The sequence below is a fragment of the Nothobranchius furzeri genome, chromosome 13 (assembly GCF_043380555.1).
Source record: "Nothobranchius furzeri strain GRZ-AD chromosome 13, NfurGRZ-RIMD1, whole genome shotgun sequence".
Lineage (NCBI taxonomy): Eukaryota > Metazoa > Chordata > Actinopteri > Cyprinodontiformes > Nothobranchiidae > Nothobranchius > Nothobranchius furzeri.
In genome coordinates this window covers 20,285,406-20,308,947 of record NC_091753.1, presented here as the reverse complement: position 1 = coordinate 20,308,947, position 23,542 = coordinate 20,285,406, and the positions used below count along the sequence as shown (strand labels likewise).

The 23,542-nt window shown below is 44.4% G+C and overlaps 1 protein-coding gene across 1 annotated transcript in view; it reads left to right on the top strand.

The window, feature by feature from the left end:
• Nucleotides 1-9,740: 9,740 nt before the first annotated feature.
• The window catches only part of LOC107380800 (chloride channel protein 2), a 69,709-nt gene continuing 55,907 nt past the window's right edge, over nucleotides 9,741-23,542 (top strand). The window contains exons 1-3 of the mRNA XM_054742935.2: nucleotides 9,741-10,028; nucleotides 15,266-15,395; nucleotides 16,504-16,635. Of these exons, the coding sequence (XP_054598910.1) occupies nucleotides 9,975-10,028; nucleotides 15,266-15,395; nucleotides 16,504-16,635 (316 nt within the window). The 5' untranslated portion in view covers nucleotides 9,741-9,974. The remainder of the gene's footprint in view (nucleotides 10,029-15,265; nucleotides 15,396-16,503; nucleotides 16,636-23,542) is intronic.

Here is a 23,542-nt window from a genome sequence, read left to right as displayed (position 1 = left end):
TGATGACTAAATGATGCCCACTTCCACATGTCAATACACTCTCATATCTGCGGCAACACACTAGTCTACTTTAAATAAAACACTGCAGTCTTTCACGTGTACTGTATTTATTCAGTTACAATTCCAGATGTTTCTCATAATTCCAAAAATGAAACACTGAAATCAACATTACTGCAATTACATTACAGTAGTGAAATTCATATGACAGGAAATTCAGTTACTGTAAAGCAAAAATAAAACAAACTGAACTTCACACAAAAGAAAATACATGTATGGATCCTGCCGTCTGTCGGGGTCGGGCCACAGGACCTCGTCCACATCGCAAGCAATATCTTCTCCGGCTAAACATCGGGGAAAAAATCCCCTTGTGTGTCTAATCCATCCCTGAATTGACCTGATTTCAATATCTCCGCAGGCCTGTTCCATTGCTTGTGAAAGTTGCATTCGGGCGTGGGGTTGGCGGTCATATACGCGCCACCTCCATGCTGAAAAGAACTCCTCTATAGGATTCAAAAATGGGGAGTAAGGGGGCAAGTACACCACTTCAAATCCTTCATGATGAGTAAACCAGTCTTGGACCAGAGCAGCCCGGTGGAAACTAACATTATCCCACACAACAACAAACCTGGGCTGCTCTGGTCTATTCTGTATGACGATGTCATGTAGACCATCAAGAAATGTGAGTATTTCCTGTGAACTGTAGGGCCCCAATTTGGCATGACGGTGCAGTAGGCCTTGAAGGCTAATGGCAGCACACAATGTAATATTTCCTCCACGTTGCCCAGGGACGTGCACAATTGCCCTTCGGCCAATAAGATTACGCCCCCATCGTCTGTTTTTTGTCACATTGAATCCAGCCTCATCGATGTAAATACACTCATGAGGCTGAGCAGCTCCATCCATGGCGAGCTTTCTCTGCAAGAAAAAGTACATATTACTGTACTGTACAGTACTGTATGGATGGCATTACTCAAAGTACACAACTACACTGATACAGAATCGAACCACCTCATCACACAGGGGCCGGTTTAGCTTTCTGAATATACAGTGTCAATGTGGTGCTGATCCAATGGTACAGACTCAGCTATTTGACTGCTCCTCTTTTGTATTGTAAATGTAGAGGACTGAAACACTTACCGGTACGTATTCACGTCGAAGTTCCTTCACTCTGGCATTGTTCCTTTGAAATGGAACCCTGTACAGTTGTTTCATTGTAATATCGTGCTTTGTCAAGATGCGTCTAATGGTGGTAATGCATACTGTATTTATATTGCCAAAACTCTGTCTATCTGCAATTATGTGACTCTGTAGCTGGTAGAGACGGATCGCATTATTTGCCCTGACCATGTCCACTAATGCAAGTTCTTGTTGTTCAGTAAATAGGCGTTGACGTCCACCGCCAGTAGGTCTTCTGATCATTCCGTAGAAAACAATGCAACCAGTATTTGGAATCGTTTTGTTCTATTTTTCAGTACTATACAAACTGTATTTTACTGTATTTACTGTACTTGTATTACAGTACTGTAAAACATCTCAAGACATGATTATATGTGTCACAACACAAGGAGCCACCCTTCAGTACAGTACTGGTGTAACAGTACATGTACGTTACATATACATGTAAGATGAGACAGTACTGTAAATACTCAAGCTACATTACTGTAGTAGAGTAATTGAAGACATACCTGTTTTCTTGTCTGAATGTCCTTATGATGGATGCGACTGTGAAACGGCTAAGATTGGGGTGGACTCTCTGTCCAGCTTCCCTCATGGTCAGACCATGGTTTATAACATGGTCCACCACAGTTGCCCTAATGTCATCAGAAATTATGGTCCTTGCACGGCCTCTTCGTCCACGTCCTCCTCTTGCTCTGCCTCTAGCTCCCCCCCCCCATGCTGGCAAGTTCTCCAAAATGGCTTAGCTAAGGACTTTTTGTAGCTGACTGATTGGTGTTCAGTTTTGTTAGTAATTGTTTTCAGGTGTGTGTCTAATTGTTTTCAATGACAGACTGTGTTTTGTATTTTGAATAGCTGTGTTTCCCCAATGGTACTGCGAGATTTACTTTTTGAACAAAGTGTCTTATGTATGAAATAGTGTGTTGTGAAAAGGAGCTAGTGTTTTGCAGAATTGCAACCAAAGTGCAAAGCAGCACTTTTGTCTAAGGTATGGTTATACTTTGTTTAAGGCAGAGCCACAACAACTTCAAGTTGGATTCCTTTGGTTTTAGCATCTGTCAATCGTGTTTAAGCAAATGGCTAAAACTGTAATAACAGAAGAACGGACCGTAAACAAGATGAACAAAAATCAAAATGCCTTAAAAACCTGTGGATATCCGACACTGGCAATAAACAAAGAAAAGCAACAAGCAGCAGAAAGAAAAGAACAACCAAAACAAAAATAAAAAAACAAAAAAATGAAATCTAGAAAAGCAAGAACCAAAACCAATAATAACCCTTCCATACATCAAAGGCATTACAGAAAAAACCATAGCAACAATGAAAAAACACAACATAAACACAACAACAAAACCATAAACAACAGTTAGAAAAGACTAGTACACCCAAAGGACAAGATATCAGCAGGACATGAGTGTGGAGTCATTTACGAAATACCATGAAAGCTCTGCAATAAGACCTACATAGGAGAAACCGGACCCAACTAAACACACTGTAATGACTGGACTTGAAGACCCGTAAGGACCCCGAGGCACAGTAAAGCACTTTATAAGTCTTTGTTAGCAAAAAGCTAAGATGTGGCGTTACCCGTGGAGGGCGAGGCTGCAGACAGAATCAGTGAACAGGCGTGGGTCAGAACCAGGAAGATCTGTAAGAGGTCCGTGGAGCAGGTGAGAGACGTGGTAGAGGATTGGCGTGGGTAGTGAATACAGGTAGGGTTCCAGTCGAGGGTCAGACGTGAAGCGAGGTGGAGGAGGGAAACAAGGTCGATGATCGATGGGTCAGGCAGGAAGGAAGGCTGGAAGACCTACAAGCAAGAGCGTTCAATAATCTGGTAATAGTTGGAGAGCAGGCTGGATCTTATATAGCAGGAGAGGCAGGCGTATGGCATGTTTATGTTTATTTATTTTGCAGACGCTTTTATCCAAAGCGATTTACAATTTATAACCTATAGGGCATGTTGTGATCTGTGGGGGAAACCGGAGTACCCGGAGGAAACCACGCATGCATGGGGAGAACACGCAACTCCACGCAGAAAGGCCGCAGCCGAGTTTTGAACCTGCAACCTTCGTGCTGCGAGGCAACAGTGCTAACCACTGTGCCACCATGCAGCCCTATGAGCTTGATGAGGGGACCAGGTGTGATGAATGATAGCTGATGAGATGAATGGTGGCGCATGGAGGTCAGGGCATGGCAGGATCATGACACACACGAACAATGGAACAGTGTTTCCTAACCATGTCGCCCTTTTGAACACCAGCGTTTCCCTGCTGCCACACACCTGACTTAAATGAATGAGTGATTGACAGGCATCTGCAGCACTGGATGTTCTCCTGAGGAGGCAATTTAAATCAGGTGTGCTGAAACAGAGACATAGAAAACATGCAGGTCCGTTTGCCCTGAGGACTAGGGTTGGGAAACACTGCAATAGAATATGGAAAAGAGTGTGAGAAGGAAACAAGTCAAAGACACACAAGAGCCGCGAAACAAGAAGCAGAAAGGACTATAAAGAAAATTAGCTGTAACAGACCGCTGCAGAAGGGAGAATCATATAATGGACTGTGACAGAACAAGGATCATAAACACCAAACAACAAAAATGTAAAAGATAGATTAAAGAAGCCATAGAAATAAGGAAATGTGGGCACGGAACAATGAACAGAGACAATGGAGTCTACAGGTTAGAACACGCATGGGACAGTGTCATTAACGAGGAGGGTGACATCATCCTCTGTTTCCTGAAGATAAATGCAGAAGGAAGTGATGCCACCAACATCAGCACTGCTCTGAGGATGGCTAAAGTAATTAGCCGAAACGTTAGCAAAACAAGGTAACAAGGTAAAGATCAACTCTTTTTTTCTGCATTTTAAAAGAACCAGGACTCTAGAAGGCACTATATCAAATACAGGCTGTTTTCTTTTTTAAATCAAATGTAACATTTCCTCTGTGACGGTATAAGCATGTTCATCACTCTATCATTTTAAATGCACGGATTCTGAAACAAGTAAATAGAATGGTCACTTCACTTACTCACACCTTCATGCGAAGTCTGTGAAAGGTCTTTGTTTTTTGCAATGGCATGGGCATTTCTAAAAAGAAGCTGTATATTCTCCAGCTCCAAAGTTTTCAGTGAAGTGAGGCTTCTCCAGCGACACTCTCTTCAGCTGGAACAACCTTAGTGGTTTTCATTTGAAGGCTCTCCTGGTGAGGTTGAGCTCTCTCGTGGTCCTTTACTGCCTCGATTTTGACATAATTGCTCCCCACCACGAAACTGTCAGTTTAGTTTTTTCTTTTATGTACACCCTGCAAATTTTACAAAACACGAATGCATTTTCAAACACACACACACACACAAGTTAGTCACAAGCTGTCTGCTACTTAACATTAAACTTTCTTCTCTCTGTTTTGTGTGCTCTGTTATCATTCTCATCTTCTGCTTCCTTCCTCTTCTCACCTCCTCCAGACATCTGTCCCAACCCCCACAGCATTTTATGTAACTTTGCTGTCCAGCTCTGATTTCTCTTTGCCTTTGCTCTTCATCCAATATTTCTTGCTTGTGTTTTGTGGACTGTCTGGAGTGGTGCTCTTGTCATTGGACCAGATTGCACAGAAGACCGAAGCATGCCTCCGTGCTGCCGCCAATAGGTATCTAAAATGCCACCCGTATTACGGTAGTGTTCGTGGGAAATGTAGGACAGAGGGGACAAATCGCCTAGAGCACCTCTGACATGAATTGCAGGATTGCTTCATTCATCACCGGCCAAAATGGCTGATAATTATTTTATTAGTAAACACCAAAATTATTTTTTACCCGCATTTGGCGGGTTGGCTGGTGTTAACTTAGCACCCTGCTCCTAACAGTTATGTTGGAATTATTTGAAGAAATTGAGTTGCTACTAAAATATTACACCAATGACAAGTCACCTCTTCAAATAGTCTCCCATGATCTTTCTCTAGTTTTTTAGAGTATTCCCGGAATCTGTTTATCTTTCTCTCTGACCACACAAACGAGAATGACAACTCAAGTTGCGTTTGTATTAGAGGCTACACGCTCAAAAGCCAGGCCAACTCTCACTTAGGCCACCCTTCAGTTATCACCCCGGTCCATTCTCTACCAAAACAGCATTCCAGGAATCTGTTTGCATTTATATTTTCCGGCAACACGCTTAAAACCCGAATTTAACCCCTGGTCACCTAGGATTTTCTCTCGGTACCACAAGACAAAGCGACAAAAAACAACAACAAACTTGTCTCACCGAATCTCCCACCACTCAGGGCTTGAGTAGTTTGTGGGTCTGCATTCCTCCTAACGACTTCAAAGTCTCACCGACCCCCCAGCAAACTCAGCGCTGGAGGAGATTAGGTTGTCGACAGTCCTCCGGCGTCGGGTCTTGGTGTCGCGAGGTGATGGGACCCCAGCTCTCAAAGGACCAAATAATGTCATGGATTTTATCAATATTGTTATGACCCCTGCGTTCCTGGGCTCCCTTTTTACAACACTGCACCATGGACAGCTCCTCTCTCCGACCCGCTGAGACAGCTGATCAGCACCATGGAGAGAGGCACGCCGAGACGCACCCTTCTGCCGGCCCGCTGACACTAGCTGGGGTCAATCAGCGCTCATCAGGACTTCTTACAAAGGAAGACGAGACGCGATCCAGAGAGAGCGCAGGAGCAGGTCCAGAAGAACGGAGGGCGCAGAGCGGAAAAAGGAGTCCAGTCAGAGAGTTCGGGAGTTCAGCGAGAAGGATCCAGAGCGCAGAGTCTGAGGCGCAGAAAAAGAAGTACGGAGTTCAGCAAAAGAGTGTTCGAGAAGAGAAGCAAGCAGTGTAAAGAAGCAGTGTTCCGGAAGAGAGTTGCAGCCGGAGATCGTGGAGACGAGTTACAGAGACACGATAAGTGGATTACAGAGACAAGAGACGACAGACGAGAGACAACACGGGGATCTTTGTCTGGAGGAGAACCATCCACTTCGAGAAAGAGAGAGAGAACGAGAGAACGGGAGAGCGTGAGATGCCGGCCACGTTAGGAGCAGCACAGGACCGAAAGGAGGACACATACCCAAATGGAGGGTGTTATTCGAGTGTGGGGCCTTGCCCAGATCTTCAGTTATATTTTAGAGACTAGATTAACCAGACCTCTGGCTTTATTATTTCAAGGACCAGTTTTTCACCTGCCAGAGACAATTTTTGTTGAACAAACTCCTTTTGACCCCTTTTCAATTCAATTCAATTCAATTCAATTCAAGTGTATTTATATAGCGCCAAATCACGACAAGAGTCGTCTCAAGGCACTCCACATAATAAACATTCCAATTCACAGTTCATTTCCTCGTGTTTGCTCCCACCACACTTGTGTTGCCCCTCTTGGTAATCCTAAGCCTGGAGGGGTGTAACAAATATGTTTATTAATAACCCATTACCTATAGTGAAGAGAGAAGGAGACAATATGCAGACAAGCCAAACAGTTATAACTGTGGCCAGATGCCGAAGCAAATGCCTCGAGCATCTGTTCACAAGGTTTATTTACAGGGAGAGATAAGAGGTAGAGAGAGAGTCTGTGCGTGTGTGTGTGTGTGTGTGTGTGTGGGACAAGGATGTGTGTGTATGAGTAAGTGAGCATGCAGAGAGCACTACATTACATCCAGTTGATTGAGTCCATGATCAGGAATTAATAAACATAGATTTTTCCATAACAGATACAATTCATGTTTTGTAACTCCTTCAATAGTTTTCTTAGCATCTCCTCCGTTAACAGAATCAACCCTAAACACTTAGATTGATTGATCCTTTCAGACGTTGCTTCACTTACTCGTTTGGCTGGCCTCTTTCTTTGACATTGACTGGAGTTTATTTATTGATGCTCTGAAATCTTGAATTTCAAACCTCTGGGGAAAAGAAAAATTCAGTTGAATGGTCAATTCATCCCAAATCTTAGGCCCGCTTTGTATCCTGTGGCTGTTTTACACACGTGTATGTCACTTATTTTCCTCACCCATAGCAGCTTGTCCCAGGAACTTACTCTGTTTTACAGAGCTCTAATGGAGTTTTAGACTAGTTTTCTTCCTACTATTGTTTGGAACAATGCAACGATAATACAGTGACACACTTATTTCTTTTTTTATGTATATGGTCTGGCCATCATTGCCCGGACCAGTACTGGAAAATGGATGGATGACTGACCTTCATCATCAGAATTTCTGTTGATCACATACCTTTCAATTTTCTTTTAGTTTCTTGGAACCCAGGCATAACCTTCAAAATAGCCTTAAAATCTTTTTTAAACAGCTAACACAGCACATTTTAGCTTTTCAGGTAAAGGCTGACATCAGGGAGGATGCGGGATTTCTGGCGACGTACTTTCTAGCTGGTGTTTTGCACAAATGTTTTCACCAGAGGTTACATTAAAAGCAACAATAGCCTTCCACTGACCTGTAAATGGGTTTTCGTTCCCAAGAGCAGAACCATTCAGAAATACTTCTTGTCAGAAGTCAAACTCTTAAGAAAATCGACTCAGTGACTATTTTGTGTCACATTTTGTTGAATTGGTGATGAATGGCTCGATGGAGGATATTTAAACATGCTTTCACAACGACTTTAAACTGGAACAGGTGTTAATTTTAGACAAGTCAGGACTTGAGTGTGTTTCTATGTAAAGGTCAGTCTCAGGTTGAAATCCTCACTGACAGCTATGAATAAGCTTCCTGTACTTGATAAACCTGATTGCCAAAGAACATCAAACACTTCACATGCTCAGCATCAGGTTTCTGCAGACACATTAAACCACACACGAGCTTGAACTCTAGGAGAAATATCAACTGACACGACTGATCTAATGGCTGAAAATGTAGAACAGACAATTTGTTAGAAAAGCCACCTGCTGAGCCAACACACCAGATTCACCTAAATCAATATTTGACATTTCTAGCAGGTAAATTCATCTTTCAAACATAATTGTTCCGATGTGGCACGATTTGGGAACGCAGAGTCCTTTATGGTTTTGTTTTTGTTTCCATAAGTTCTTGGAAAAATACCCATGACTAGATTAAGGATCCACTGATGACAAATAGACTGAACTCCTCATTGGGTCATTGGTTGGTAAGGTGCTTAGCTCCTCGCCACAAAAATATGTTTGGTGTCAAACTGCCAGGATCTGTTCCTTTGTTAGTCTCGTTTTTCCTTCAGCTGCAATAATTCTCTCTACACACTGGTTAGTTATCAGTTCACCTGTTCCAGATTCATAACTCCTGTATCCACTGCCTTAAATTGTGTGTTGTTATGATGTTGCCTGTAAAACGAGGAATGCTGATGTAGTGGAACTTGTTAAAACCAAGCCGCTGTAATTATGTCTGAAAAGCTCTATCTCAGGGTGAATTTAAATGGTCATGCTTGTTGTTTTATGAGGTTATATCCAATCTATTCAACCTGATTCCCATTGTTCCAAAACCATGTGACTGGGTCTGATATTCAATCACGTGATTGGATTAGAGCATTTCTAGTTGAAACAAAGCCTAAATGTTTACAGTACAAATAAGACTTAAGTTTTTTGTCTTTTTAAACTCCTTCATAAATAAAATACTTTAAATAAAAAACAAAACATAAATGAGATGTAATAACTTTTAATAATACCCATAAATATGAAATGACAGTTCTTAAGTCTAACATGTGTACTTGATCATAATTTGGATAATTGTGTTTGATCGTAAACGCTTTGCAAGTTTTTTTTGTTGATGATTTTTATAAATTTCATGAAGAATTACACTTAAAAAACTGTATTAATGTAAAAAATGTTAAAAACTGATGAAGTCCATTTAATTTGGACAAAATGAAAACAAATACAATGGTACAAACACAAAACTATTTTTCGTTCGTTCATTTCGTTTATTTCATTCAGTCAATCAAATAACAGTTACATTAGAACAATTCATGTTCAAAAATAATCATAAATGAAAAGGAGCAGAAAGAAGCAAAAATGTATAATATCTGCCCCCTTTTCACATCAAGACATTAGCTGTTCGACTCAAAGAATTTCGTTCATCTAACCCCCACCCCAACACAAAACAAGTCAATCAGCCTACTTAAGGTCTTATTACTTCATCGTGATACGTTTCACTTTTTTTAAAATACAGAAAATTATTTAGATCGTTTTATTTCACTGTTGAGTCTATTCCATAAATAGACACCTTTAACTGAGATACATCTTTCCATTATCGCTGTTCGGAATCTTGGTTTTTTAAAAATATCAGTTCCTTTTAGATTATAATTACTTTCTCTTTTTACAAATTACTGTTGAATATTTATTGGTAGAATTCATTTATGTGCTTTGTACATAAGTTTTAATAAATTATACTCTACTAGTTTGTCAAATTTCATTAGGTCTAGTTGTGAAAACATTGGATCAGTATGATCCCTGTATCCACTTCCACTAATAACTCTCACTGCTCTTTTCTGTAAAAGAAAAAATGCGTTTTGCAGGTACTTCCCCATACTTTTAGCAGTTATTAATGTTTGTGTATGAACAGAGAGGCAGTTGGTTTTCTGGATGATTGACACTGTGGGAGGGTCAGTTCCTCTTCAAACCAAAGTCCCGCCTCGGTTGTGTTTCTTACTCCGTGTATAAAATGACGGATTTGACTGTAAGCGGGACACTTTGTGAGTTTAGAGTTCCTTTAGTGAACTCCTGTACAGACACCTGAGTCGGTCCCATGCTGTAGACGCACCCAGCGCTCGGACACGTCGCTGCCGAAGGGATTCCTCCAACTTCCGAAGCGAAAACCTCCCATCAAGCATTTGCAGAACCATGGCAGGGGTGGACGGGTCAGACCAGCGGGCGCTGCATTCTGAACAAACTCTGGTACGTCTTTGAACTCTCCCTCACAGACCCGGTTCTAGATGAACTTTTTGGGGGGCTGTGGCCTACTTGGAAGTGGAGGACAGTTTTATATCAATCCATGGCCGTAACAGTAACCCCAGTCATGGACGAGTATCTCTGTGTTGTTTTCACAAGTGAGGGAAAGATGGAGCGTGAGATCGATAGGCGGATTGGTGCTGCATCTGCGGTGATGTGGACGTAGTATCGGTCTATCAAGGGGAAGAGAGAGCTGAGCCGAAAAGCAAAGCTCTCTATGTTGATTGATCTACGTTCCTACCCTTATTTATGGCTATGAGCTTTGGGTAGTGGCCAAAAGAATGAGATTTCAGATACAAGCATCCAAAATGATTTTGGCTCTCCTTTAGATATAGGGTGAGAAGCTTGGTCATCCGGGAGAGGCTCGAAGTTGACCCCCCCCCCCCCCCCCCCCCCCCCCTGTTCCTCCACATCAAGAGGAGCCATTGACGTGGCGCGGGCAGCTGGTTAGGATGCCTCCTGAATGTCTGAGGTTTTTCGGGCACATCCAACCTGGAGGAGACATAAAGGAAGGCCCAGGACATGCTGGAGGGACTTTGGAGGGAACGCCTTGGGATTCCCCCAGAGGAGCTGGCCCAAGTGGCTGGGGAGAGGAAAATCTGGGCCTCTTAGTTTTGGCTGCTGCCCCTGTGACCCAGTCCTGGAGGAGCAGATGAGAATGGACGGATGGATAGACTGCAGATACAATACAAAGTAGTCTGTTTAGGTGTAGTTTTTCTGCTGTCTGCATTTTTCAGAGGGACGAAATCTCAGTCTTTGAATTCTGTCTGGTATTTCCTGGTCAGGACCTTCTGATGTCGAATCAAACCTGCTGGTGATTAAAGCAGTGTTCAAATGGGATTTCTTCGGTGCTCTACCTCGCAGATTGTTCTGTCCTTTGTCAGGCCAGCTTTTCTTACTTGCTGAGACTATTGTCAGTTTTTGCACCACCTACTTGGTTTCATCCACTTTAAATAGAGTTGCTTATTTCCTCAACAATATATTTAGTCACTCAGTAGTCATGAGTTTATTTTGAATCCCATGGCAAGTATATGTTTCATTCCTTGGAATAGCAGGGATATTTTTAGTCATCTCCAGGTATTTTTCTGTACTTTACTGAAATAGAAATACGAATAAACTACATTCCATTGATTCCCATGGTTCAGTGTTACTTCTGAGAATCAACTCAACTCAACCTTTATTCCAGTAGCACTTTACATACATAAAATATACCATCAAAGTGCTGTACACAAATAAAAAATGCAGAAAACCAAGAAATAAAACCAAACAGACAGTTATAGTAAATGGCCTGTATTTTATATTGCGCCCTCTAGGATTTTACAACCCTGCTAAAATGCTTTACAACATTCACCCATTCACACACACATTCACACACTGGTGATGATGTATATGCGACAGTGTGAGCGTCCTGTCACAGTGTCCCGATTGATCATGTGCCCTGGCTACTTGGCCAAGGGGATGTCCCTTTGGCTGACTGGTTAGCTCGCGTGACTCTCACCCGGGAATCTGGGGATCGAATCCCGCCTGGGCCCTTGTTTCTCCACCTGTGTGTATATATATATATATATATATATATATATATATATATATATATATATATATATATATATATATACATACATTTAGAGTTAAATAACTTGTTGCCATCTGAAAGATATTTGCCCATGCTGTGATTATCCAACAGGGGCCCCTATCTCTTTGTTGTTTAGGGTGATGGTGACTTTGTTTTTGGCCAGGCAGTTTATTACAACAGCACTAACAATAGGAACATCATCTAAAGTTAAAGTCAAAATCCCATTAGTTGTCACACACGTATGTGTGTGAAATTTGTTCTCCGCATTTGACCCATCCCCTGGAGAAGCAGTGAGCTGCAGACACAGCTGCCCTCGGGAACCAATTGGTGGTTTAACCCCCCAACCAGGGGTTGACTGGCCTATCTGGCATTCTGGCACTGTCCCGGTGGGCCGCTTGCCCAGCTTGGGCTGACACAGCTGCACCCCGCTCTCACAATAGGTGGCATAGAGATGAGTCCCTGAGCTGCAACCCACCACCCCCAGCCCCCACTCTCACATTCGGCTGCATATAGACTGGTCTGCGAGCAGCACACACAACGCCAAGCCAACACCCCCACCCCGCTTTCACATTTGACGGTTCGTAACAATGCCAGGGCCATATTTTCATTCCAGTCCTCCCCTGCCCCATCCCAACCCCTTAAATCTGAGTGTTGAGCAGAGAAGCATTGGGTCCCATTTAAAAAAAAACATTGGTATGACCTTAACAGGATTTGACCCCTGACGTCCCAGTCTCAGGATGGACACTTTACCAGTAGACCACTGAGCTGGCAATGTACTGTATAAATGGACTACGGGCATTTGCTTACAAGTACAAATCTGAACATAAACATGTTAGTGTCATTCTACATTGACGATCACCTGGAAAGACAAAATTCATCATTCTATAAATGCCACCGGCCATCAAAGAAGAACTTGAGAAAGCCTGAATAGTGAAGGCAAAGGTGGTGTCTGTGGTCATCAGTGCACTCGGGGCAGAAACTGGAGGAGTGGCTAAAGCAGATCCCAGGAAATGCTGATGACAGTCAAATTTATTTGGCTTAAAATCAGTCAAGTTTCATTAGTCAGCTTCTAGAATGTCTCTCAGAAATTAAAACCTGGTTAGCTTCCAGTTTTCTAAAGCTCAGTGAAATAAGACCGAGGTACTTCTCTTCAAACCAAAAACTCATTTGCAGACATCTGCTGCCTTTTACCTCCCCTCCCTAAACCTCTTAAACTTAATGAGGAATGTTTTAACCTATACTATGCAATTTCTGTTAAAGTGACCTTGAGAGTCCTGAAAGGCGCTTGCAAATAAAATGTATTATTATTATTATTATTATTATTATTATTATTATTATTATTAAAGCCAATTCTTAAGAGGCAGCATTTAGAATCTGTTATTTATGCATTTATAGCCTACAGACCGGACTATTCCAACTCAGTTCTCATTGGTGTGAATGCATCCTCCCTCAACCGTCTACAGAAAGTCCAGAATGCCGCAGCAAGAATTAGATATAAAGCTCGTGGGGAGTTGCTGCTCCCAGACTCTGGAATGCATTCTCTCTGGTGGAGCGCCAGGCTTCTTCGCTGCATCCATCCTAATGACACATTTCTTTCATTTAGCTTTTTGCCAGTGATTGTTCTTTAATGCTGTGCTGCTATTTTTATTGGTTGTATTTTTCAGTTTTGATCTTATGTGTTTTTATTTTATGATGGTTTTCATTTGTGTGTTATGCATTTGGCAGTGAATTAGATTTTTTAAAATTAAATCTTTGGTTTAAATGCTTTTACTGTGTGCGGCACTTTGGCCAACTGACATGCTATTTTAAAATGTGCTTTAATGGCGGTTCCCAAATTTATTTAGCCACATACTCCCTTCTTTGTCCTGACTATGTCGATGCATCCCCCAGCCCCCGCACCAGGGCGTGGCTACAGGGCTAAATACATGTCTATCTATCTATCTATCTATCTATCTATCTATCTATCTATCTATCTATCTATCTATCTATCTATCTATCTATCTATCTATCTATCTATCTATCTATCTATCTATCTATCTATCTATCTATCTATCTATCTATCTATCCATCTATCCATCTATCTATCCATCTATCCATCTATCTATCCATCCATCTATCTATCTATCTATCTATCTATCTATCTATCTATCTATCTATCTATCTATCTATCTATCTATCTATCTATCTATCTATCTATCTATCTATCTATCTATCTATCTATCTATCTATCTATCTATCTATCTATCTATCTATCTATCTATCTATCTATCTATCTATCTATCTATCTATCCATCTATCCATCTATCCATCGATCCATCTATCTATCTATCTATCTATCTATCTATCATCCATCAATCTATCTATCATCCATCAATCAATCAATTCATCTATCATCCATCAATCAATCTATCCATCAATGAATTCATCTATCATCCATCCATCCATCTGTCTATCTATCGTCCGTCCATCCCCCCCCCCTCTCTCTCTCTCTCTCTCTCTCTCTCTCTCTCTCTCTCTATATATATATATATATATATATATATATATATATATATATCAGACGTCATGTTAAACAGTCACTTCACAGATGGTTAAAAAATGCAAACAACCTTTTTTCCCATTACTTTCATTTTTGAAATAGTAATTAATAAACATTCAATACCATTGCAATTTCCTTTGATTTAACTTTAAATGAATATTTAGAGTGCCCAAGTAGCACATAAACAATGCAGTTGAACAGTTTCTCTTAATGTAAAAACATTTAACCTGTGGCCAGTGCTCTCTCCTTCCTTCTGCTCCGATGTAAACCCTAACTGGTCACCTACTTGTGCGTAATCAAAGGTCTCTATGAGGCTTGGAGTCACGATGAAGTTCTGGATTTAGCCTCAGACAGGCTCATGGCTGTTTTAATGATCTGGCTTAATCTGCACTTCGCTGCCATACGGACTAACAAGCTATCCTGGGGGTGAGGTTCATAACTGAGGAGATTGCTCTGTAGTTATGATCCCCAAAAAGAAGCTTCTATTTTCATTTTGATAAATGTTGTGGTTTTAAAATCACTTAAATATGCTTTAATCACCGAGTAGGCTAGCCATCACTTTTCTCTGCATCCAGCACCTGCTTCTGATGGCACAGAGGAGTTCTGAGCGCTCTGTCTGAATCACCGTGGCGCAGCTCTGTGAAAGGCTGAGCGGAGGATGCTTTTGTCACTGCATCTCGTTAGGTGCTATTTCAGCCAAATTTTTAAAATCACTCACACATGCATGCGCTCTTCTGTACCCGTTGGCCGTGGTTCTGCTGGATATGACAGACTCGCTCCAAGCTCCCTCAGCCATTACACTTTTCACCTTGTGCACCCCCTAGAGGCAGCTTGCGCTCCCCCAGGGGTGTGCGCACCACACTTAGGCATTTCATGTGCTATACAAATAAATTAGGATAGAATTGGATTGGATTGCGGTGCTGACCTGTAACTGGCAGTGAGATAGTAGCTTTTTGGGTCGAAAAATGGGCTGCAGTGACAAAAAAATGACCACAGGATGTAATTCTTACTTCATTTTTACATTTTGCACCTTTAAAACTAAATGTGACTTTTCTTCTTTTTTTTTCCCAGGAACTTGGGTCTTCAACCAAAAAGGAGGCTGATTGGCTGACGGAAAGTGGGCAGAAGTCATCGGTGAGCAAGAGGAGGCAGACTCTGGACCTGCTGAAGAAAAGCACAGGGTGCTGCAGCAAGTGCCGCAGTAAGCGTTAACTATACTCACATATAGTTATACTGACAACAGCACTACTCAGAATACAACACGGGTTAACGCAGCTCACCTCAGGCAGTTCCTGGTAAAGCAGCACGCCACGAAATCGTCTCTTGGCTTCCCTTCATTGGCTCCCAGTTACAACCACAGAATTAGCTTTAAAGAGCAAGTCACCCCCTATCGGAGTCTAACTCCACTCCCACTTCATGTTTGAAAAATGCAATAAATGCTGTTGCCTGGCAGACCGAGAGGGCGGAGCTGCTAACAAGTACACACACAGACAGGCTCACAACAGCACTGTGACATCATAATGTACCAGTTGACATCATAGCATACCTCTTAGCCAATAGCGGTGGCAGATTTAAATTCAAATATAGTGCAGAGTTTTTACCTGACAACGGCAAAACACTGCCAGTTTTAGGCAGACTATTTAAATTTTAGCTAAGATGCACTGAAGTGCCAAATTATTGACGACACGTGTCTACAGCACGATTAGACACTCATTTATTTAGTTTATCAGCAAAAAAAAAAAAAGTTTATTTGGGGGTGACTTGCTCTTTAAAATCCCACTGAACGGTATGGCCTCTCGATTCCTGGCTGATTAGATCAGTGTTAATTTTGACAAGAAATTTTTATGCAGTTTTAGTCTTAGCCCTTTGACTAAATTTGTTTTAATTATAGTCATATTTTAGATGACTAAAATATAAGTATATTGTTCTTCTGTTGCAATAATCTTCAACCTCTACAGAGGAAATGTTAGACCTACTTGAAACTGTAAAGAACAACGAAATGTGGAAAATTCACATTTCACACTTTGGAATTAATACGGCTCTAGTTTTGTTTTAATAACAACAAGTAATGGATTATACCAAAATGATGTTTTCTGTCCAAAGACCTTTAAGTTTAATTCAGACTGTCAAGCTTCAACCAGTCCTGTTGTTTTCTGTCAACCCTTATATGTTGTGTTCTTGACTGCATTCATCTGTCATCAGTAATCAATTCATCATGTATTCAAAGAGCATGAACAGTTTGCATGCTAAAGCATTCAGACATAACGTTTCAATTTTCTGAACACACTGTCTTCCTGCTCTACCCACAGTGTGCATGCTTCAATGTCAGAAGTTTTTAATCTCATGTCTTGGGGAGGACTGGATCTTTCTCATCCTGCTGGGACTCTTCATGGGCTTCCTTAGCTGGGCGATGGACTGCTGCATCGAGACCTGCCTAGAAGGTGAGGAAAAAGGAGTTGTATCGGTTTTTATAAAATACGTCATTCTTTTCTGTCTAATTAATAACAAGGTCAAACCTTGGCAGTTTATTTCTGGTTTAAAGTGTGCTAGTGATAGGTGGAATAAATAGGTGTCAAACTCACATGAACATGAACATCCCTCACAGTCTGGTCAATAATAATATAATTGGTTTTGTGGCCAGAAGGATACCCAGAGTGGTAGAACTCAGAATTTGGGATTGAGCCTGTGAGAAAACTACGGGAGTCAAAGGTAACGAGCTCCCAGGAATGGGAGTAAATTGGGAGGCAGAGAAGGCAACAAGGAATGTACTTACTTCTAAATCATCCATCCGTCCATTTTCATCCTCTTATCCGCAGTCAGGTCACAGGGCAGCAGCCTATAGAGAGAGGCCCAGACTTCCCTCTCCCCAGCCACTTGGGCCAGCTCTTCCGAGGGAATCCCAAGGAAATCCCAGAAAACCTCACCAGGGAGGCGTCCTGGAGGCATCCTAATTAGATACCTGAGCCACCTCAACTGGCTCCTCTCAATTTGGAGGAGCAGCAAAGCTGCTTCAAGCCTCTCCCGGATGATTAAGCTTCTCATCCTTTCTCTAAGGGAGAGTCCAGACACCCTGCTGAGAAGACTTATTTTGGATTGACTTTTATCCTCAGTCTCATTCTTTCAGTAACTAACCAAAGGTCATGATTACAGGTGAGGGTAGGAACATAGATTCACTGGTAAATCAAAAGCTTTGTCTCCCAGCTCAGCTCTCTCTTCATCACGACAGATCGGTGCAATGCCTGCATCACAGCAGATGCAGACACAGCAACAATCCTCCTATTGATCTTTTGCTCCAATTTCCCCTCACTGGTGAACAAGACTCCGAGATACTTAAACTACCTCCACTTGGGGCAGGACCTCGTATCTGACCCTGAGAAGACATTACAATCTTTTTCTGACTCAAGACCACAGTCTCGGATTTAGAGGAGCTGATTCTCATCCCAGCTGCTTCACACTCTGCTGCAAACTGCTCCAGCGAAAGCTGGAGATCATGTTGTGATGAAGCCAACAGGGGCTGTGCCTAGAAATCCTGTCCATAAAAGTTATGAATGGAATTGGTGACATAGGACAGTCTTGGCAGAGTCTAATTCTCACCGGAAACGAGCCTGACTTACTGCCAGCAATGCTGACCAAACTCTGGCACCGGCCATACAGGGAACTAGCAGCCTGTATCAGAGGGCCTAGTACCCCATATTCCCAAAGTACTCCCCAAAGGGCCCCCCGAGGGACACGGTTGAACACTTTCTGCAAATCTACAAAACATGTAGATTGGCTGGGCAAACTCCCATGCACCCTCCAGGACCCTCTAAAGGGCATACAGCTGATCCAGTGTTCCACAGCCAGCATGAAAACCACATTTCTTCTTCTGAATCTGAGGTTCGACAATCCACCGGACCTTCCTCTTCAGAATCCCAGAGCAGATTTTACCAGGAATCTCAGTAATGTGATCCCCCCGTAGTTGGAACACATGCAGTCGCCATTTTTAAATAGGGGGCCCGCTACCCCGGTCTGCCAATCCAGTGGAACTGCCCCCGATGTCCACGCCATATCGCAGAGCCATGTCATCTAACACAACCCTACAACATCCAGAGCCTCAACGAACTCTGGGGGGATCTCGACCACCCCAGGAGGCTTGCTACCATGGAGCATTTTGACCATCTCAGTGATCTAAGCACCAGAGATTGGAGAGCCCAACCCAAAGTCCCCGTACCCTGCTTCCTCACTGGAGGCCTCTTCGGGCTATGCCCGGCCGGGCTCCATGAGTGAAAGCCTGGCCACCAGACACTCGCCGATGTGCCCCACCTCCAGGCCTGGCTCCAGAGGGGGGCTTCGCTGATCTATTACAATTTTTAGGAAAATACTGTAATTAAACCTGTTATAGCGAATTTGCAAACAAAGTAGGTTTTGAACACAAACACTTACACCACCCCTTCGGTATCTTCGCTGGCTATCTAATCCTTCCACCGGAACCGGAAACCCACATTACCATTGCAATGATGCAGTTGCACAATCACCCAGTTTGTTGTCATTGCAATCATTGGCAGAGATTTTAGACAAATGCAAGAGAACCGTTTTTTTCTTTTTTTTTACTTTTTTGTTCTATCGTCACAATATGTTTATAGCTATACTATGTTAGAATGTTTTTGACTGGCTTGAAAAAAGTTGTTGTCATCTTCTTCCACTTATCCGGGTCCGGGTCGCGGGGGCAGCATCCCAACTAGGGAGCTCCAGACCGTCCTCTCCCCGGCCACCTCCACCAGTTCCTCCGGCAGGACCCCAAGGCGTTCCCGGACCAGATTGGAGATGTAACCTCTCCAACGTGTCCTGGGTCGACCCGGGGGCCTCCTGCCGGCAGCACATGCCCGAAACACCTCCCCAGGGAGGCGTCCAGGAGGCATCCTGACCAGATGCCCAAACCACCTCAACTGACTCCTTTCGATCCGGAGGAGCAGCGGTTCTACTCCGAGTCCCTCCCGAATGTCCGAGCTCCTCACCCTATCTCTAAGGCTGAGCCCGGCCACCCTACGGAAGAAACTCATTTTGGCCACTTGTATCCGGGATCTCGTTCTTTCGGTCATTACCCAAAGCTCATGACCATAGGTGAGGATTGGGACGTAGAACGACCGGTAAATCGAGAGCCTGGCTCTCTGGCTCAGCTCCCTCTTCACCACGGCAGATCGGCTCAGCATCCGCATCACTGCAGACGCTGAACCAATCCGCCTGTTGATCTCCTGATCCCTCCTACCCTCACTCATGAACAAGACCCCGAGATACTTAAACTCCTCCACTTGAGGTAGGACCTCTCTCCCGACCCGGAGTTGGCAAGCCACCCTTTCCCGGTCGAGAACCATGGTCTCAGATTTGGAGGTGCTGATCCTCATTCCAGCCGCTTCACACTCGGCCGCGAACCTACCCAGCAAGAGCTGAAGGTCAGAACTGGATGAAGCTAGGAGGACCACATCATCCGCAAAAAGCAGAGACAAGATTCTCCTGCCACCAAACTCGACACACTCCACACCACGGCTGCGCCTAGAAATTCTGTCCATATAGGTTATGAACAGAACCGCTGACAAAGAGCAGCCTTGGCAGAGTCCAACCCTCACCTGGAACAGGTCAGACTTACTATCGGCTATGCGGACCAAACTCACGCTCCTCTGGTAAAGGGACTGAATGGCCCTTAACAAAAGGCCACCCACCACATACTCCTGGAGCGTCTCTCACAGGGTGCCCCTGGGGACACGGTCATGAGCCTTCTCCAAATCCACAAAACACATGTGGATTGGTTGGGCAAACTCCCATGCTCCCTCCATCACCCTTGCAAGGGTAAAGAGCTGGTCCACAGTTCCATGGCAAGGACGAAAACCACATTGCTCCTCCTCTATCTGAGATTCAACTATCGATCGGACCGTCCTCTCCAGTACCTTGGAGTAGACCTTTCCAGGGAGACTGAGGAGTGTGATCCCCCTATAGTTGGAATACACCCTCAGGTCACCCTTCTTAAAGATGGGGACCACCACCCCGGTCTGCCGCTCCACAGGAACTGCCCCCGATGACCACACAATGTTGCAGAGGTGTGTCAGCCACGACAGCCCTACCACATCCATAGCCTTGAGATACCCAGGACGAATCTCATCCACCCCCGGGGCTCCGACGCTGTGTAGTTGTTTGACTACCTCAACAACTTCTGCCCCAGAGATTGAACAGTCCATCCCCAGGTCTCCTGGCTCTGGCTCCTCCTCGGAATTCGCGTAGGTGGGATTGCGGAGCTCCTCAAAGTATTCCTTCCACCGCTTGTCTATAGCCCCAGTTGACATCAGTAACTCCCCATCCCCACTGTAAACAGTGTGAGCGAGTTGCTGCCTCCCTCTCCTAGTTGGGATGCTGCCCCCGCGACCCGGACCTCTGAGAGCTGTTTCAGTTAGCCAGAACCTCTTTGAAGCCGATCGATAGCCTTTCTCCATGGCCTCACCAAACTCCTCCCATGCCCGAGATTTTGCCTCGGCAACTGCCACTGCTGCACCCCGCTTGGCTATCCGGTACCTGTCTGCTGCCTCCGGAGACCCACAGACCAGCCACACCCTGTAGGCCTCCTTCTTCAGCCTGACGGCTCCTCCAACCTCTGGTGTCCACCAGCGGGCATGGGGATTGCCACCACGACTGGCACCGGCCACATTGTGGCCACAGCTAGCAACAGCCGCCTCAACAATCACAGAGTGGAACAAGGCCCACTCAGAGTCAATGTCCTCCACTGCTCTCAAGTCACGGTCAAAGCTCTGCTGGAGGTGTGAGTTGAAGACCGTCTTGAAAGGTTCTTCTGCCAGGCGTTCCCAGCAGACCCTCACTATGCGTTTGGGTCTGCCAGGTCTACCCGGCATCTTCCCCTGCCATCTGATCCAACTCACCACCAGGTGGTGATCAGTTGAGAGCTCCGCTCCTCTCTTCACTCGGGTGTCCAAAACATACGGCCGCAGGTCAGATGATACGACTACAAAGTCTATCATCGACCTGCAATATAGGCTGCCCTGGTACCAAGTGTACCGATGGGCATGCTTTTGTTTGAATATGGTGTTTGTTATGGCCAAACTGCGGCTTGCACAGAAGTCCAATAACAAAACACCACTCGAGTTCAGATCAGGCGGGTCGTTCCTCCCAATCACACCTCTCCAGGTCAAGCTGTCATTGTCCACGTGAGCATTGAAGTCCCCCAGCAGGACAATGGAGTCCCCTGATGGAGCACTATCTAGCACTCGTCCCAGGGACTACAAAAAGGGTGGGTACTCTGAACTGATATTTGGCGCATAAGCACAAACAACAGTCAGGACCCATTCCCTGACCCGAAGGCGCAGGGAAGCTACCCTCTCATCCCCCGGAGTAAACCCCAACACACAGGCAGAGAGTCTTGGGGCTAACAAAAAGCCAACCCCAGCCCTCTGCCTTTCACCCAGAGCAACTCCACCAAAGGAGAGTGTCCAACCCCTCTCGAGGACTTGGGTTCCAGAGCCAATGCTATGTGTTGAGGTGAGTCCGACTATATCTAGCCGGTATCGCTCAACCTCTGCCACAAGCTCCTGCTCCTGCTCCTTCCCCGTCAGCAAGGTGACGTTCCATGTCCCAATAACCAGTTTCCTTGTCGGGGGATCGGACGGCCAAGGCTCCTGCCTCGGTCTGCCACCTGATCCACACTGCACCGGACCCTTCATGTTCCTCCTGCGGGTTTTGGGTCCACAGTTGGATGAGCCCATGCATCTGGTTCTGGCGGGCGCAAAAGCCCGGCCACCAGGCCCTCGCTCACGGGCCTCAATCCCAGGCCTGGCTCCAGGGTGGGAACCCGGTAACCCTCCGGGCCAGGTACTCCGACTCTTTGCTTGAAAAAAGTTTGAAGTTAAATTGTTTTTTTTTTATTTGCTATAGCAGTTTTAATCTCCATCACTCCTCCTTGAACCACCACCTTATCGTGGTGGAGGAGTTTGAGTGCCCTAATGATCCTAGGAGCTGTGTTGTCTGGGGCACTTTGTGCCCCTGGTAGGGTCTCCCATGACAAATTGGTCTTAGGTGAAGGGTGAGACAAAGAACGGTTCACAGGATCTTTCATGAATGTAAATTCAAAGAGTCGGAGTACCCGACCCGGAGGGTTACCGGGGTCCCACCCTGGAGCCAGGCCTGGGGTTGGGGCCCGTGAGCGAGCGCCTGGTGGCCGGGCTTTCGCCAATGGGGCCCGGGCGGGCCCAGCCCAAAATGGATACATGGGTGGGGAGAGAGGTCCTACTTCAAGTGGAAAAGTTTAAGTATCTCGGGGTCTTGTTCACGAGTGAGTAGGGCTGCTCGATTATGGCAAAAATAATGATCACGATTATTAAGACTGAAATTGAGATCACGATTATTTAGGACGATTTTTCAATTTATGTTGATTTTATTTGTTTTTATTCAGTCATAAAATTGCTCAGGGCACAATCAGGACAAAAATAAACAAGAAACAAGATGATCACTAAAAGAACTCCTGATTCCCAGTATAAAAAGACCAATATACTTATAGCTCTTCGTTTATGACCCAAGGGCTATAGACCTTGGTTTAACTCATTTAAGTCTAACCAGTACAGACCCAATACCAATATCTTGCAAATACTGACTTATACAGTGGCATTTATAACAAATAAATGCAAATAAATTGATGTTCACAAAATGTTGCATAACATTTATTGAGTCGTGTCAAGGTGCTGTAGGAGAGTGCACTAGCACCGTGTCCTCAGAGAGATTCGTTATTATTTATCAGCGTGAGGAAGTTATTTCTACCTTATTTATAAACTATTTATTTACAAGTCGTCCATCAGTTAATGTAATAATTGTCCCAACCACAGCTGCACCCCCCAACCCCCAACCCGGTCTCACAGCAATCGGGGCAAGCTGCACGTGTTTTTAGCACGCCGCATGCCGCACGAGCACATTTAGCCGTTTTTAGCGGCTCAGGAGCCCGCAGGTGCGGTGTGTGTCACTCACTCTGGTTAATCCAACAGGGAGCCGGCTCTGAGAGCTGTTTCTTTAGCAACCGACACATCACTGCATCATTCCCTTTCCTAATGTCCTGAAGAATGGTCCGGAGCGCAGGCAGAGTGTTTAGCTAACCTGCAGGAAACGTCGACGACAGTTATCCAGAAAGTAGCTAAGGGTTACCAGAGATGTTTCTGAGGTGTTTGCTAGGTACTTTTAAGATTTAAAAAGTCAAAAAGGGGGTCTGAAAAGCTGTTAGAAATAGCGTCAAAGTCGCCAAGTTGGCAACACTGTGGGAGGAGCGCTTCATTTGCAACTCAGGGCAGCGCAAGCGGGAGGAGCAAATAATCGGCTTCTTTTGTT